Source organism: Priapulus caudatus, unplaced genomic scaffold (genome assembly GCF_000485595.1).
Source record: "Priapulus caudatus unplaced genomic scaffold, Priapulus_caudatus-5.0.1 Scaffold1416, whole genome shotgun sequence".
NCBI classification, from domain to species: Eukaryota; Metazoa; Priapulida; class Priapulimorpha; order Priapulimorphida; family Priapulidae; genus Priapulus; species Priapulus caudatus.
The window spans coordinates 26,668-42,376 of record NW_014578477.1 but is presented as its reverse complement, the minus strand read 5'-3'; the positions used below and the strand labels follow the sequence as shown (position 1 = coordinate 42,376).

The 15,709-nt window shown below is 46.3% G+C and overlaps 3 protein-coding genes across 3 annotated transcripts in view; 1 reads left to right on the top strand and 2 right to left on the bottom strand.

The window, feature by feature from the left end:
• The window catches only part of LOC106816562 (serine/threonine-protein kinase SMG1-like), a 22,493-nt gene extending 18,994 nt beyond the window's left edge, over positions 1–3,499 (bottom strand). The window contains exons 1-6 of the mRNA XM_014821186.1: positions 2,946–3,499; positions 2,347–2,477; positions 1,921–1,979; positions 1,630–1,707; positions 705–789; positions 11–121 (exon numbers count right to left, since the gene is read on the bottom strand). Of these exons, the coding sequence (XP_014676672.1) occupies positions 11–121; positions 705–789; positions 1,630–1,707; positions 1,921–1,979; positions 2,347–2,477; positions 2,946–3,399 (918 nt within the window). The 5' untranslated portion in view covers positions 3,400–3,499. The remainder of the gene's footprint in view (positions 1–10; positions 122–704; positions 790–1,629; positions 1,708–1,920; positions 1,980–2,346; positions 2,478–2,945) is intronic.
• A 250-nt stretch (positions 3,500–3,749) lies between these two features.
• The window catches only part of LOC106816561 (DNA ligase 1-like), a 27,573-nt gene continuing 15,613 nt past the window's right edge, over positions 3,750–15,709 (top strand). The window contains exons 1-9 of the mRNA XM_014821185.1: positions 3,750–3,869; positions 4,870–4,989; positions 6,183–6,423; positions 6,865–6,985; positions 12,359–12,469; positions 13,101–13,943; positions 14,144–14,244; positions 14,294–14,415; positions 14,775–14,958. Of these exons, the coding sequence (XP_014676671.1) occupies positions 3,850–3,869; positions 4,870–4,989; positions 6,183–6,423; positions 6,865–6,985; positions 12,359–12,469; positions 13,101–13,943; positions 14,144–14,244; positions 14,294–14,415; positions 14,775–14,958 (1,863 nt within the window). The 5' untranslated portion in view covers positions 3,750–3,849. The remainder of the gene's footprint in view (positions 3,870–4,869; positions 4,990–6,182; positions 6,424–6,864; positions 6,986–12,358; positions 12,470–13,100; positions 13,944–14,143; positions 14,245–14,293; positions 14,416–14,774; positions 14,959–15,709) is intronic.
• On the bottom strand, positions 7,239–10,537 carry LOC106816564. Its single transcript, XM_014821188.1, has 4 exons — positions 10,198–10,537; positions 8,594–8,720; positions 8,027–8,188; positions 7,239–7,736 (listed from the first exon to the last, which is right to left on the bottom strand). Exons 1-4 carry the CDS (start codon positions 10,274–10,276, stop codon positions 7,706–7,708), a joined length of 399 nt encoding a protein of 132 aa, XP_014676674.1. The 5' UTR covers positions 10,277–10,537; the 3' UTR covers positions 7,239–7,705.

Here is a 15,709-nt window from a genome sequence, read left to right as displayed (position 1 = left end):
TACACCTTACGCTCCTTCGTGATCGCAAGCGTCTGAGAAAAAACAACACAAGAGCATTCGCGTATAGTGAGTGGTTGATTCCCCAAAAGTACACCTTACGCTCCTTCGTGATCGCAAGCGTCTGAGAAAAAACAACACAAGAGCATTCGCGTATAGTGAGTGGTTGATTCCCCAAAAGTACGCCTTACGCTCCTTCGTGATCGAAAGCGTCTGAGAAAAAACAACACAAGAGCATTCGCGTATAGTGAGTGGTTGATTCCCCAAAAGTACGCCTTACGCTCCTTCGTGATCGCGAGCGTCTGAGAAAAACAACACAGGAGCATTCGCTTATGGTGGCTGATTCCCCTAAGATATGTGAACTTGATAAGAATCGAGCCTATGTCGTGTGAGCTACAACGCGGTGACTGTTGTGCCATCTGTCGGTCTGTAGCCACGAAATAACGAAAATTATGATAGTAGTTCATTATTCCGAAAAATCAAACAATATAAATGTAATAAATCAAACAGTTACTACTCAAACAGTTAAAAACTCAGCATTCACAAAACTGGCTCTCTTCAAAAGTATATTAGACGAATTTGCTAAAATTGCAAGCTGCTGTTACAGTGTATATCTGTGAACAGGGATGTAACACAGTAAGCAGAGGTAAGAGGATACACTTCTGAAAGGTCACGCAAGGGTAAGAAGAAGTCGCACAATGACTCACCTCCATGAGGGCCTTCAGTAGGTGGACCCTGACATCGTCAGATGTGCTGGCTGCATTCACCCGGCCAAACACACTGTTGAAATACCTGTGGGAAGGACAAGAAAACTCAGCTCTGCATAAGAGATTCACTATTTACCTCACGAATAGATAATACAGTCAAACCTCGGTTATCCGAACATCAATTATCTGAATTTCGGATTATCCGAACAAGATCTCTAGGTCCCGTGAATGGATCAGTTATCAGCGATCAGATCAGTTATCCGAACAATCGGTTATCCGAACAAAATACTCCGCGCCGGTCTCGTTCGGATAATCGAGGTTTAACTGTACAAACCTAGGTCTACTGTGAAACCTACTTTGAAACAAAAATACTAATTAATAAATAACAATATGGTTATTATTATTAATAATAATAACTGATACCTGTAATACGAACACTCCATGCCCCTCACGCACGAGGCAATTATGCTCCCACCTGCTATCAGATTAGCAACTTCACTTTCATTACTCGCTTATTACTTACTCTCATTACTTTTTACTCATTACTTACTCTCATTACTCTCATTACTTATTACTCATTACTTACTCTCATTACTTATTACTCATTACTTACTCTCATTACTTATTACTCATTACTTACTCTCATTACTACTTCGAAATACACGATTGATATCAACCAGGTTCCTATTATATTACAATACATGTCGTTCTTACGTATTTCTGTTAACACCATACACCTCACAGGCACGGGGCAATCAGGCTCCCATCTTTCGTCACATAATTGACCTGCGCCCATACGTAGACGAGGAGCCACATACGTCGATGGATCACCTCACCCCCCCAAGGCTGAGACACTAAGACATATACCGCTGAGGTACGTTTCTCATCTCCGACTCCCCATATGCCGACACCCTGAGACACATACCTCTGAGGGTCGTCTCCCATCACTGACCCTGTGATGCCCACACATCGTGCTAGCTCCTGCTTCGTCTCTGAAGAGCCCCTGCAAAAAAACAGAAAATTGCAAACCACACCAATGTGGAGCGAGTTGGTACCCGCCATGCCCGGCTACTACTGTCATCACTTGCTAGACATTATGACAAATAGCACGTGAAGCAGATTATGTTGAAGCGTGGCCTTAATATGGTTAAATATTGCTTTCATTTCATGATTTTATCACAGATTGTAAACGTGTGATGCGGCAGATGATAATAACCTCTCCTGCAGAAGATCTTGCAAAGATTCCAAAACGTTGTCCGCTTGCTTGCTGATCACCTAAAAGTACGAAGATAACTTTTACTAACGAATATTCCAAACTGATACAAGAATTCCAGGTGTGCCCGACTAAACCTAATCTTATCCAACATAAGATAAATGAACCAATTTCATACAATACAGCCCTCATCAGATCAGGATAACCCTCATCATATGCGAAACATAATTCAACAATATATATATATATATACATAGCGAGAGAGAGAAAGAGACAGACAGAGAGAGAGAGAGACAGAGAGAGACAGAGAGAGAGAATGAGAGAGGGGAGGAGAGAGAGAGCTGAGTGAGTGCAACAACGCGGCGATGCAAATGCGCACGTAACTACAGAGACGAGAGAGCGGCGGCGATGCGGGAGCTTCAAGGTCACCTTGGGGTTGGCGGTCTGCATGTACTCGCGCAGCTGCTTGACGATGGAGGAGCGGCGATCGTCCTCCCTCATCACCCGCTTCATCAGCACGGAGAGACGCGATGACTCATCGCCGTACAGCTGGCTCTTCTCTACAGGTGACAGATAAAAGAATCGACATATAATTTATGTTTTAAAGTAACGAGTGTTATCGACTGTTGTGCTCAATCTGAACATCAGTAAACAAATTAGCGTAGCTAAATGCAGTCACATATCAAAGTACAACTGAATACATGCTGATACTAAATATTGGGGACGAAGGATGGGAAATTGACTCTCCAGTCCCCCAAGCTACCACGTAGACGGAATCGAGGGGCGAGGGAAAACAATGCGTAACAAGCAGACACACAACGCGTCCGTGGCTCTAGCAGTCTATCCCCCATTACTCAGCATTTTGTGATGTAGCACGCTCTACAATATCAAGAAAAATTTATTCACGCTTTACACTGGAAAATCGTGGCTATCACTGCTCAGGCGAATGTGTCAATAACAAGGACAGCATCGTAAACCGTTTCCTCATTTTAAAATTATTTCGATCGAGGAGCATCGATGAATTGTACCTCCGATAGGGGTTTTCATATCTCTCGAATAGGTTTCTCTCGGGCGGCTAGATGTGAATGCACCGGCTGCACCTCGTCCATGGCGGCTGGTCAGCGCTTCGCCCTGAGTTCCGCGGCCCATCGGCTGCGCGCTCGCTCTATCTCTACTGGCCGAGGTGGCCCGGTGGTCGCGTGTCCCTCCTCCGACTCCGTTGCAGTCATCATGCTTACTACTCGACTGGTACGACCTGTAGTCCTGCTTGCTGCTCGATGAATCAGAGCCGGAGGAGTCGCCGGGTTTACTTCTACATTGTTTTTGTGTCGGAGGACCAGCAGCAGCAGAACTTGTGTTTGGTCGGTCCAGGTTGGGACCCTCCGAATCGCTGGCAGTCGTACCTTCACTTCCGTTACTTTCCGAGATGTATTTATCGTTGTGTTGCGGTCGTCTGCTATAGAGAGATGGTTTGTTGCTCATTCCATACGAAAACGCATGACAGAAGTAGCCTTTAAACTTGTCACAAAACTTATACCAAACTGATACCAGTTTAATACGCCATGATAATTTAGTCAGATCAAATGCATCTCAGAGCCCCCTATCGTAAACATTCAACATTAAACAGCTGACAGAGTCTTATTTGCCTAATAAAACAGTGAAAAGTAATATAACGACAAGGAATGGTATTTCTGACCTCCATACCCTTCTTAACATAACATTTTAAACTAACGAAAAAATGAAAAGTAAACTATTTTGAAAATACTACATGCAAAGCATTATGGGTATAGGTTTACGCGGGAACCAAATTTTGTTGAACTTCTGCGTACACTACAGTGTCATCGTTTCGTTTGTGATTGCTGCGAAAGTGGACATTTCTTAATGTTTATTTATGTTGTTATTATATGATTCCACGTTTTCACCACCAATATTATGGCACAAAGATCTATCACGTAAGCCGGGACCGCTACCACTATGTCATAGACTGTACGGTAGTGTGCAGAGAGACTACAGACTGCTAGCTCCAAGAAACGGTATCGCTAGGGTTAGGATACCGTATAGACAATCCGTCGCACAGCCTGGTCGGGCTAACAGACTGCTTGAGTAAATCGGAGTGTGTTTGGTCTGATCTGAATACTGAATATAGCCTATGCTAGCCTATATACTGTATTCTATAATAATAGGGCCTATCTATGCCGGTTTGGTACACTCATAGAAATAATATAGATTATATAGATCAGGGGTAGAAATTAACTTTTGAACACGGGAGTCCAACGGACTCCCTACCCTAAAAAAGAGGAGGTCCGCACTCGGCAGCAAAATGTGGGAGTCCGCAGTCTGAGGTTCAAAATTAAAGATATTAACAATATAACGCATGTGCTTATGATCATTATCAATATCATGCGGTTGCACGTCTGTCAAATTTTCTTTGGATATTAGCTGAAAAAATACGGTATTTCCACGAGGCCGTGCTCTGGAACGAACTAGTACTTCAACTAGGTGGTATGGCAGAATTTTCAGGGAGTCGCACGGACTCCTGCATACGTCAAATCAAGGAGTCCGACAGTAAATCTGGGAGTATTTGACTCCGGACTCCCGTTAATTTCGCACCCTAATTTAGCATTAACCCTTAGCATATTATTTCTATGGGTACACTGTACGGTACAGTACGTTACTTTGTTGCTCATATGATGCTGTACGTACTAACTCAGTACTGTACATCATGTCCTGTGCTGCATGCACAGCTCACCATACTCACATTGAGAAATCACTGACAAATTAATCAGAAATTTGTCCGAATGAGGCAGTTTGTTGGCATGTTACAAAGCCAAAGGCTTTCCAAAGCAACTAAAATTACTTTTAGTTAAAAATTCCCATGCCATGGAATTGATCAATTGAATGAATACGCTACCACTGCCACTGGCACTGCTACATATTTTCTCTTATGCACAGGTCTTTCTTTGCACCACCAAAGCCTAAGGTAAAAAATCAGGCGTCAAGTAGTGTGGCTAAGAATGGGACAACTACAGAAGTGCCTGCTGTGAAAGATGACAATAACAAAGGGAAAACAAGGTAGAATCACCTGTGATAGTTGTAGTAGGAGATTTGATTGATAAAAAGTCATGGATCACACAGCTCTGGCATTCTATTATGAATTGTCATAGCTTCAGATTCCAGCATTCGGTTCATTCATTATTCATCATGATCATGTATGTATGGACAGTGTGACCATGCATACACCACGGATGTATCTCATGGAATAACATCGAACAGTGCTGCCACTTTATACTTTTTTTTATTGTATTATACTTTTTTTTAAGAAAATATACTTTTTATACTTTTTTCATACTTTTTTCATGCATAAATACTTTTAAATACTTTTTTGGCCAAAGATGTTCAAAACTCTTCGGACATACATTTAGGTACACACTGTATTTGATGAGATTAAAGATGTGCTTTGCTAGTCTTGTTGCAGGAGTGATGTGTGCTCTGTTCAGTGGAGTGTTTTTGCTCTCAGCTCTCTGCCATCAGTGGCCAAACGTCAAATTAGCAATGCGCATTGCAGTGTTTCCCCTGCATTGACAGTTTGACACAAGCGAGGCGGGCTGCCTCACTCAAATTCTCAGCCGCCACACAGAAATTTATCCAAAACACCGCCTCGCTGACGTAACTTTTGACAACTTGAAAAAGAGATTCAAGAGTCTCATACAATGGGTTCAGAATTGCTTTAAAGAATGCACCAAATTGCACCATTTTTTCAAAAATTTCTTGGGGGAGCATGCCCCCGGACCCCCCTAGCTTAGCCAGCACCTGCGCTGCTCGCTTTGCTAGGACCTCGAAACGCGCAAACACATCACAAATACGTTCAACACCTCACAGACCTTTTTGGCCAGGGGAAACACTGCATTGAAATATTCCAGACTGAGTGTCAACTCCTCATGGCATTTCATACATCATTCCCCAAGATTGTTTGTATGCTGCACATAGGCTATAATGTATTCGGTAACAAGGTGAAAGGTAACAAGTGACTACAAATCATGGTACTTTGATACAAATTTATACTTTTTTAATACTTTTTTAGACAATTTTGATACTTTTTTTTCTGGACAGATTTTATACTTTTTTTGTAATATCCTGAGTGGCAGCACTGATCGAATTTCTCAGTTCGTGTGACTATAATTTGCTTTTGTGCTTAGTCATTATTACAAATTCGAATATTTATCGTTACGTGAATGTTGAAACGTTTGCTTATCCCTCAATCACAGCAAGTCCCCTCTCCAACCGAAGAATGAATCTCCGGAAGATTCGAAGTCCCCCTCCGGGAAGAATGTTCCGATCCGGAAAGGAAACGTCAAGCAGGAGGAGGTCTCTCCCGTTAAGACGGTTGAGCCGGTGAGGAAGAGGAGGCGGGTCATAGAGAGTGACAGCGAGGAGGAAGGACAGAGCGCCGCAGCGGGGGCACAGACGAAGGAAGCCGTGAAGGTGCAACCAATCGCAAATGGAGGCGTATGTAAAATCCTAGCTCCGGGGTTGAGGGGGAGGGTGGGCAGGGTGGAAGGATATTGGTGGAAGGACTTGGTCGGTGTGGGGAGCAGTAGATGGGTGAGTGGGGAGAGAGTGAGGTAGGCAGATTATTTGCAGAGGTAGTAATTAAATGTGTATTTAGTGTAATTGTGTAATTAGGAAGAAGAAGAGAAGCTAGCAGGCTGGAGGGAGAATCTGTCATTATTTCAGGGAATCTCAATGTTGTTCACTATTTGTCCAATTGCTACTGCAACATGCCTTTGGGTATTCTTCTAGTCTTTTATAACATCACTGCTAGTAGTTCTGGGTGGGGGTACGTTTCAGTGGCAGGTTGTAGTAACCTAGAACACTCTATACTGATGGTGCATGGCATGCGATAACTGCTTGTAACTATTTTGTGGTGATATGTTATATTGTTTGTAGGGGAGCATTCGAGATGAATCGAGTGGCGATGCCGTCGTAGCTGGTTCGTCTGCCGGTACACCATCCCGGGTCCCGCTTGCACCGCTCGTGAGTCCAGATGGAGTCCCACTTCGTAAGACCGGTAGGTGTACTGTTCACTATTTATTTGCAAATATACAGTAGCTACTAGTATTTTGATACATATGTTTAGGACTGCTAAATGGAACTTACGTATTTTGATATATATATGTTTACAACTACACAGAAGAACATACGATGTTTACAGATTATAGATTTATAGGTGGTTATTATTGGAAGTGATGTTTATGTATATATACTGTACATCATAAGATTAGTATTTGAATAATACTACAAAATAATAATTGACTTTCGAGTAAAGAAAATGCAGCACACTTGCTTTTTAATTTGACTAGTGACAACATACAATGATTCTGGTTATAATAGACTATAGGTCTTAATCCATACACGTAAAATGTTTAAAACTAAAAAATCCTATTTGAAACCGATGGTCTGCCTTGTTTTACCTTGACAGACATTTTCAAAACAAAAGCCCAGCAAAATGTATAACAAATCTATCAAATCTATGTTTAAATGCAGACTCAAAAAACTCAGAGAATTTAAGTTCTGTGAGATAAACATATATTCTAATAGTTCACGGGGTAAACAAATGCTACAAATCCTTGGCCGACTATATTTTCTATAAACTAATATGAATAAATTCTGAATATAGACAAAAAAAATCTCGGTAAGCGCAATCGACAAGATGGTAGTCCCGACGTTGTCTGCTGGTTGCCATGGGCGACGGACAGTGCGTGTCTACTGAAGCTCTGCAGTGGTATCGTTACTGTGGGCCAGGATTCGCACACTCACCCCTGAAGTGAAGAGAATAGTAATGATCAGGTCAGATTTTCTTAACCGTTTGCATCGCGTATTGTGTAATAAGTATTTTAAATGTAATAGCACAAGATGTTATACATCAGTGAAATATCGAATCCACGTAATAGCAAAGAATTTACCGCTAAAGAATGACATTCCGATTAAACGAATCTACAATTCGGCGAATATCCCAGCGCGCCATCACAGGGGATCACCTCGCAATATCGGACATGTGGGTTGGCCCGTCGTTCGACGTGACAAAAAATGGGGGCGCCACTTTACTTACATCGCGCAGATGGAGTGCGGGTAGGTGGAGGGTCCGGTGCTAGGCTCGCACGAGCAGTGCATGCAGAGGTCGCCGGCGTACTCGGCCTCGACCCACGCCGTGCCGACGGGGTGGCCGCCTGGGATCGGTGGACAGGTCTGCGGCACGTCCACGCAGGGCGTCCTGCGGGGCGAGAGAAACACGTCAGCGATCGCAACTTCGATTGTGCAGCGGCTGCTCACTCAGAAAATTTATTTCTGAAGTTTGTTTGGAAAATATTTTTTAGGAGAACAGTACGCACACTGGTCACTGTTTCCGATTATTAAAGACAGCAATGTAAAAAAATGTTTGAATTAAGATTTGGTGTCACGTTTTTACACTTGTAACTACTTAATAACTGTTTGGAATATGGTGGGGGGGGGAAGGAATGGAGTGACGCATCATGCTTAAATTAGTGGGAAAGGGGGGGTGGTTAAAACACATTACTTAGTAGCAAGGGACATAGCACAGTAACTACTAAGTGGCCCGGAGGGAGGAGGGTCTCATGCCTAAAACAGAGTGGGAGTGAGAGAGGAGATGTTGCCTCACGTGAAGCACTGGGTGTACAGCTGGCTCCCTGCACTGCTGCCTCCAGACATGCACTCGCAGTCGAAGCACGAAGCACCGAAGCGCTCCGGCCACTGATCGCCCTCCGGCTGTCCGCCGATGCAGGTGCCTGCAACAAGGGAAGCGTGAGACAGAGATGCCAACCACTACGATTTATCCGTATTTTATACGAATTTCTATTCCTTTTGCACCACTACGACCAGTTTGTATCAAACTACGAATTTCACTGTGATCAAAAATATAAAAAATTTTTTTTATTATTGTCATGTTTTGTCAATTTATTGTCATTTTTGACCCTCAGAATGCAGGAAATTGCATCTCAGAATCAAAAATTTTTCCAGGGGGCATGCCGGACCCCCCTAGCAAACTCTGGTCACTACGTGACCCTCGAACTACTAATTTGATTGGCCAGAAACTACAGATTGCTTCAAATATGTGTTGGCATCTCTGGTGAGAGAGAGAGCGAGGGTCAACAACAACAGTAGAATGGTGCCTAGTGTCGTGGCAGTTAGGCGGGGGTAAAACTTGGGAGAGAGACAGTGTGGTGGTCAACCGCTGCTAGTATCGCGGTGGGGTGGAACATGCGACACAGAGAGCGAGAGCTGGGGGTTAAACTTGGGAGAATGACTGCTAGTGGCACGGCTAGTGTGGGGTAAAACATGCGATAGAGAGAGGGGGAATCAAACCTAGGAGAATGGCTGCTAGTGTCACCGGCTACAGGATGCGAGAGATAGTGAGTGAGTGAGTGAGTGACTAAATGAATGAGAGAGTGACTGAATGAGTGAGTGAGTGAGTGAGTGAGTAAGAGAGTGAGTGACTGACTGAATGAGTGAGAGAGTGAGTGACTGAATTAGTGAGTGAGTGAGTGAGTGAGTGAGTGAATGAGTGAGAGAGTGAGTGAGTGAGTGACTGAATGAATGAAAGAGTGAGCGAGTGAGTGACTGAATTAGTGAGGGAGTGAGCGAATGAGTGAGTGACTGACTGAATGAATGAGAGAGTGAGTGAGCGAGTGAGCATGAGAGACATATGATATATGTTTCTACGTGACACATACATGTCCCTGTACAGCCTCATGTAGGTTCTACGAGCTCATCACTCAATGCCATCGGGCTATAAAGTTAGTGTTGAAAGTTATTTAACGATCATAAAGGATAACTGTGTCGCATGTCTGCGTCTGTGCCAATGGCATAGGTCGCGCATACTTGCTAGCGCCGTGGGCAAGAATCTACTTACGAAAGAAAACTTGTAAACATCAGAAACTTAAAAGAAATTAATCAAAAGCTAACGACCCGGCTAACGAATTTCACGGAAACTGCGACGTCGTAGAGCTTCGCGTAAACGAACACAGTTCTAATTAAATCTGCATATGAGATGAGCGCGTGATTGCTGCGTCGTTCTACTCTCGTTAGAACACGCGGCGGTGCGACATCGAGTTGGCACGTCGCCACGACGACCGACGCCTGGGTGTCGACAATCCGCGATTCTAAAAAAAATTATGTTTGCGTTCGGAGTAGAACGAGTTAGGTCGGTGTGCGACCTTGAGAATCCTTCGCTTCGGGGAAGACTCCAGAGAATCGTTCACTCACCTTTAGCCGACACGCGCATCGTCGTCATCGTCGCCGCGACGATAAACAACGCCGCCGCCGTGTACGCGAGCAGTCTCATGATCGTGATGGCGCCGCTGTCTCGTGTCGTCTGCTCACGCTCCCGGGGTCGTACGGATGTCGAGGAAGGAAGAGCTTACGAGTCGGTCCTACTACTAGGGGGCGAGTTGATTGCACCGTCGAGTGTGCGTGCGTCGTTGCTCGAGTGGAGAGTGTTGTCAGTCGTATATGCCTGCGCTGCTTGTTTACCTGTGCTTGCCACGCTGCTGTCAGCTCGCTTGTTTACCTGTAACGCCGCAGCGAGTGTATTTGTAGACGCAGCGGCCCTCCAGGGCGGAACCGGGCTGCGGGAAAGTGTGTCAGGTGTGTCGTTAAATGATGCGCGTGATTAAGTAGAGCCACCATGCTGGCTGCAGCTGTCACGCGCTCCGCCCGCATGCCTACCGCTACAAATTGTTTCTTGGGGGGGAGGGAGGGACTGGCGTATTGCTGGCTATTAATCACAGATGAACGCGTGAAAATGTGTGTCTCTACCTTCCCTCTCTATCTCTGTCTCCTGTGTGTGTGTGTGTGTGTGTGTGTGTGGTGTGCGTGCGTGCGTTGGTGCGTGCGTGCGTGCGTGCGTGCGTGCGTGCGTGCGTAGCGTGCGTGCGCTGCGTTGTCTCTCTCTCTCTCTCTCCTCATCTCATCTTCTTCTCTCTCCTCTCTCCTCTCATCTCTCTCTCATCATCTCTCTCTCTCATTCTGTTCCCTTCTCCTTCTCTCATGTCCTCTCTCTCTCCTCTCTTTCTCTCCTCCTCGCTCTCTCTCTCTACTCTCTCTCGTCTCTCTCTCTCTCTCTCTCTCGTCTCCTCTCTCATCTCTCTCTCTCTCTCTCTCTCTCTCTGCTCCTCTCTCTCTCTTTCGTCTTTTCTCCTCTTCACTCTCTCCGCCTCTCTCCGCACCTCTCCCTCGCTCTCCCCTTCATCCCTCTCTCCCTCTCTCACTCCTCCCTCCTCCTCCCTCCCATCTCCCGCTCCCTCCCTCTCTCCCTCTCTCCTCACTCCTTCTCTCCGCTCCCCTCTCTCACCCTCCCTCCTCTCTCCCTCCCTCCCTCTGCCCTCCTCCTGCTTCTTCTCTCTCTCGCTCTCTCCTCTCTTTCTTTTCACTTTCTTTCTCTCTTTTTTCCTTTCTTTCTTTCTCTCTGTCTCCCTCTGTCTCTCCTCCTTCTCTCTCCTCCCTCTCTCTCTCCCCCTCTCTCTTCTCTGTCCTCTGTCTCTCCGTCCTTCCTCTTTTTCTCTCTCTTTCTCTCTTTCTCTCCGTGCCTCTCCCTCCTCTGTTGCTCTCTTCTCTTTCTCTTTTTTTCTTGCTTTCACTCGCCTTCCTGTAGTTAATCGCTCCGAACACGCCGCCGGCGCGGCTGCGCATCCTGTTGTTTACGACGCGCTGCGACGCTGGAACGTCCGCGGCCCCCCCGGGGCATCGACCTCATCACGCCCGCACACCTAGCAATCATCACATTTCGCAGAACTGTTTGTCCCCCCGCACCGCCGCTGCCGCCGCGGCGATCCACATCCTGGTGAGTTGGATGCCGATCGGGAGCCGCGTCACGTAGTGATGTCACGATTATCGATTATACTCAATCATCGGTTGAACAGTGGGTCGAACCAAGCGCTTGGTTATCAAAATCCATAATCAATTTCATCGAGAAAAAAAAAAAAAATCGAAAATGTAGTGATGAGAATCAGAGATATCATCGCTACTATACAAGTTATCCTTTATTAACATACATGTATTATACACACAGTAGTAAACAGTGCAAAACAAACAGTAAACAGGGCTAAACAAGCACATACATGCACACACGTGCATGCACACGGCGTTACGCACACGTAGGCATTCAACACCCCGAGTAACCGATTGTAACTGATCTTCGGTTACTTGGGTCCAACCGATGATCGATTACGAAATTACAATCGATTGACAACACTAGCGTCACGCGACGGGGGTTGCGTCGTCGTCTGCAGCGGCGGCGGCGGAGAATCGCGATGCAGGGGGCGCTGCAAGCGCTTTCTGTCGCCGCGGTGATTTACGGGCGAGGATTGTGGGGTTGATGTTTTTAGGGCCCGCTCCTTATCGGGGTTGAATGCTCTCTTGTTTGCAGCGAGGAAGAGCTTTGCGAGTCGCCGGAAACCGCGCGAGTCGGGAGATGATGGAGGGAGCCACCCTCAATCCCCCGACGTTGACGGCAGGGTCGGCTCAGCTCGTCGCCAAGGTAACGTAACAGCTTCCGTGTCTGCCAGCCATCGTAGTCATGACAACGTGGCGGCCACGGCGGACACGAGCGGGCATCTAGAAAAATGAAAAAGAGTCGTCGGCTAGCCTTGATCCAGTTTCTGGATTAAATTTTTTGGATGGTCTGGATGTATTTTTTCTCGCATGTCTAGACAGTGGATCACCACATGCGGGTTCACAGCTGTCTGGCAGCGCAACGTCTGCAGTTTGTTTTTCTGAATTTCTGAAAGTTTTCGCGAGGATTTGCATTGTATATTGACTGGCGCCGTGAATGTAGTCGTAGTCAACTATCGTCATCACACTTTCATTTGCTTTCATCAACTTTACTTTTATTAATGTAAGCAGCATCGTTGTCATTGTCAACATAGTCATCAACATATTTGTGATTCATCATCCTAATTAATTAAATAATTCATAAATTATTAGCACGATTTCAGTTGGTTAGATGGTTATGTTCATAGTCTTTTTAATGTCAACATTATTATCATTATGGTTGTCGTCAGTATAGCTGGGTAGAGAAATGTTTTTTTAGTCGAGAAGTAATTTGTCTGTTCAGTGTTGTAACTAAGAGATAATCATTGCGGATGTTAATTAATATACGTTTCTAACAGATGATGTAGATGGGGAAGATGAGGAAGACATGGATGTGGATACAGGAAAGAGCGAGGTAGCTACGACCGAAGAAGCCATGAAGAAAGAGAAGGAGGAGGAGGTAGTGAAGAAAGAGGTGCGACACAAAAATGAGCCAGATGCAATGGAAGAAGGCAGTGAAGAGGAAGAAGAAGAAGAAGACGAAGAAGAAGAAAAGGGGGAAGAGGAAGAAGAAGAAGAAGAAGAAAAGGGGGAAGAGGAAGAAGAAGAAGAAGAAGAAAAGGGGGAAGAGAAAGATGAGGTGCGACCTCGGAAGAAGCCAAGTGCAATTGAAGAAAGCAGTGAGGAAGAGGACGAGAAAAAGGAGAAGAAGGTGCAACACAGAAAGAAGCCAGCAGTAGTTGAAGAAAGCAGTGAGGAAGAGGACGAGAAAAAGGAGAAGAAGGTGCAACACAGAAAGAAGCCAGCAGTAGTTGAAGAAAGCAGTGAGGAAGAGGAAGAGAAAAAGGAGAAGAAGGTGCAACACAGAAAGAAGCCAGCAGTGGCTGAAGAAAGCAGTGAGGAAAAGGACAAGAAAAAGGAGAAGAAGGTGCAACACAGAAAGAAGCCAGCAGTAGTTGAAGAGAGCAGCGAGGAAGAGGAAGAGAAAATAAAGAAGAAGGTGCAACACAGAAAGAAGCCAGCAGTGGTTGAAGAAAGCAGTGAGGAAGAGGAAGCAGAAAAAAAGAAGAAGGTGCACCACAGGAGGAAGCCTACTCCAGTCGAAGAAAGCAGTGAGGAAGAGGAAGAGGAGGCGAGGAACAAGAAGGAAGCCGCTCCTGTGCGAACGCTCCATAGTTTTTTCTCGGGCTCCCGTACAAAAGGTAACTGCTGTCTCTCTAGTGTGTTTTAGCTGTTGTACTACAACTTTCTAATTATCAGATCAAAGCTCATTCACAACTAGTTCATTCATTTAGTTTAGCTTGTTTTTGCAACTGCAGTGCATACTTCGGCGATTGATTTTTCTGCCAGTTAGGTGTTTTTGGAAGTATTATTGTTTTGAAGTATTGTAACTGATTGTTAACAGCAGAAAACAAGGCTAATGAAAAGACAGCCAAAGAATCGTCTGTGAAACGGCAAACCTCGCCTCAAGCTGGAAAAAAGGGCGTGGAAACCGAAGTCGAATAAGAAGGAAGAGAAAGCGGAGAAGGAGGTGGAGAAGGGAGAGAAAGCGGAGAAGGAGGTGGAGAAGGCAGAGAAAGCGGAGAAGGAGGTGGAGAAGGGAGAGAAAGCGGAGAAGGGAGAGAACAATGCAGGGGAGTCAAAGTCGTCTGCTCAGAAGAAAGCTGCTGTTAAGTAAGTGCTAGTTGCTCTGTGGTACAGCTAAACCTGCCTAATACAAGTGTGTGTGTGTGTCAACATAAAAACAAACAACTTTAATAACCGGTTTAACCATCTGCATTGTAGCCTTATGTCAGTGCTAGCAGTACACTATTTTATAAAAATATTCATAGATGTATTATTTTTTGCTTATGACTCTTCATTGAGTATGTAGGGTCTCGGTAACTGTTCTGCTTTGGTCCAGGTAACACCTGCTGGTTTATACAGATTGAGGTTGTTTTTTAACTCTGGCCACATCTAAAGGCGGTCATTCCTTGTTTCAAATGAGTTGATTGGTCGCGTTGACTTGCATCGTGCGTCGCGATTGGTTGCAGCCCGTTCGCGTCGATGATGGGCGGCGGCAAGAAGGCGGGCGAGGAGGACGAGGGCGCCACCTATGCCCCGGGGAAGCGTGGCTACGACCCGGTGGCGGACGCGTTCTGGCGGCGTGGCGAACACGTGCCGTACCTCGCTCTCGCTAAGACGTTTGAGGTCATCGAGAACACGTCGGCAAGGTATGTGCGACCGGTGGCCTCAGCATTCTAACTTTCTTCCCGAATCTAATCGACCCGATCTATATTGTCTCCACCGCGCGTGATTGACCGGCAGCTCTGGCGAATCGTAGTACGTCGGATGGGATACGTGTTCTAAAAGTGGTGCTTAGTGATAAAGTACCGTACGTACAATTGACATTATTGCATGCGCACGTGTAAAATCTGCAACACCGCACTCAAGGCAAAGCTCCTTGTATATATCTACATAAATTCCGGGGCAATGGAGTTTGACCTGTGAATCATCGGTGCGGCCGCCCCTTACCCCCTCCTACCCCGCGCTTGCCGCGCCCTCTGTCGCACTAACGCCCGCGCGCTCGCGGCGTCCTCTCTGTCGCACTAATGCCCGCGCGCTCGCTCGTCCCCTCTGTCGCACTAACGCCCGTGCGCTCGCTCGTCCCCTCTGTCGCACTAACGCCCGCGCGCTCGCGCGTCCCCTCTGTCGCACTAACGCCCGTGCGCTCGCGCGTCTCCTCTGTCGCACTAACGCCCGTGCGCTCGCGCGTCCCCTCTGTCGCACCAACGCCCGTGCGCTCGCGCGTCCCCTCTGTCGCACTAACGCCCGTGCGCTCGCGGCATCCCCTCTGTCGCACTAACGCCCGCGCGCTCGCGGCGTCCCCTCTGTCGCACTAACGCCCGCGCGCTCGTGGCATCCCCTCTGTCGCACTAACGCCCGCGCGCTCGCGGCGTCCCCTCTGTCGCACTAACGCCCGCGCGCT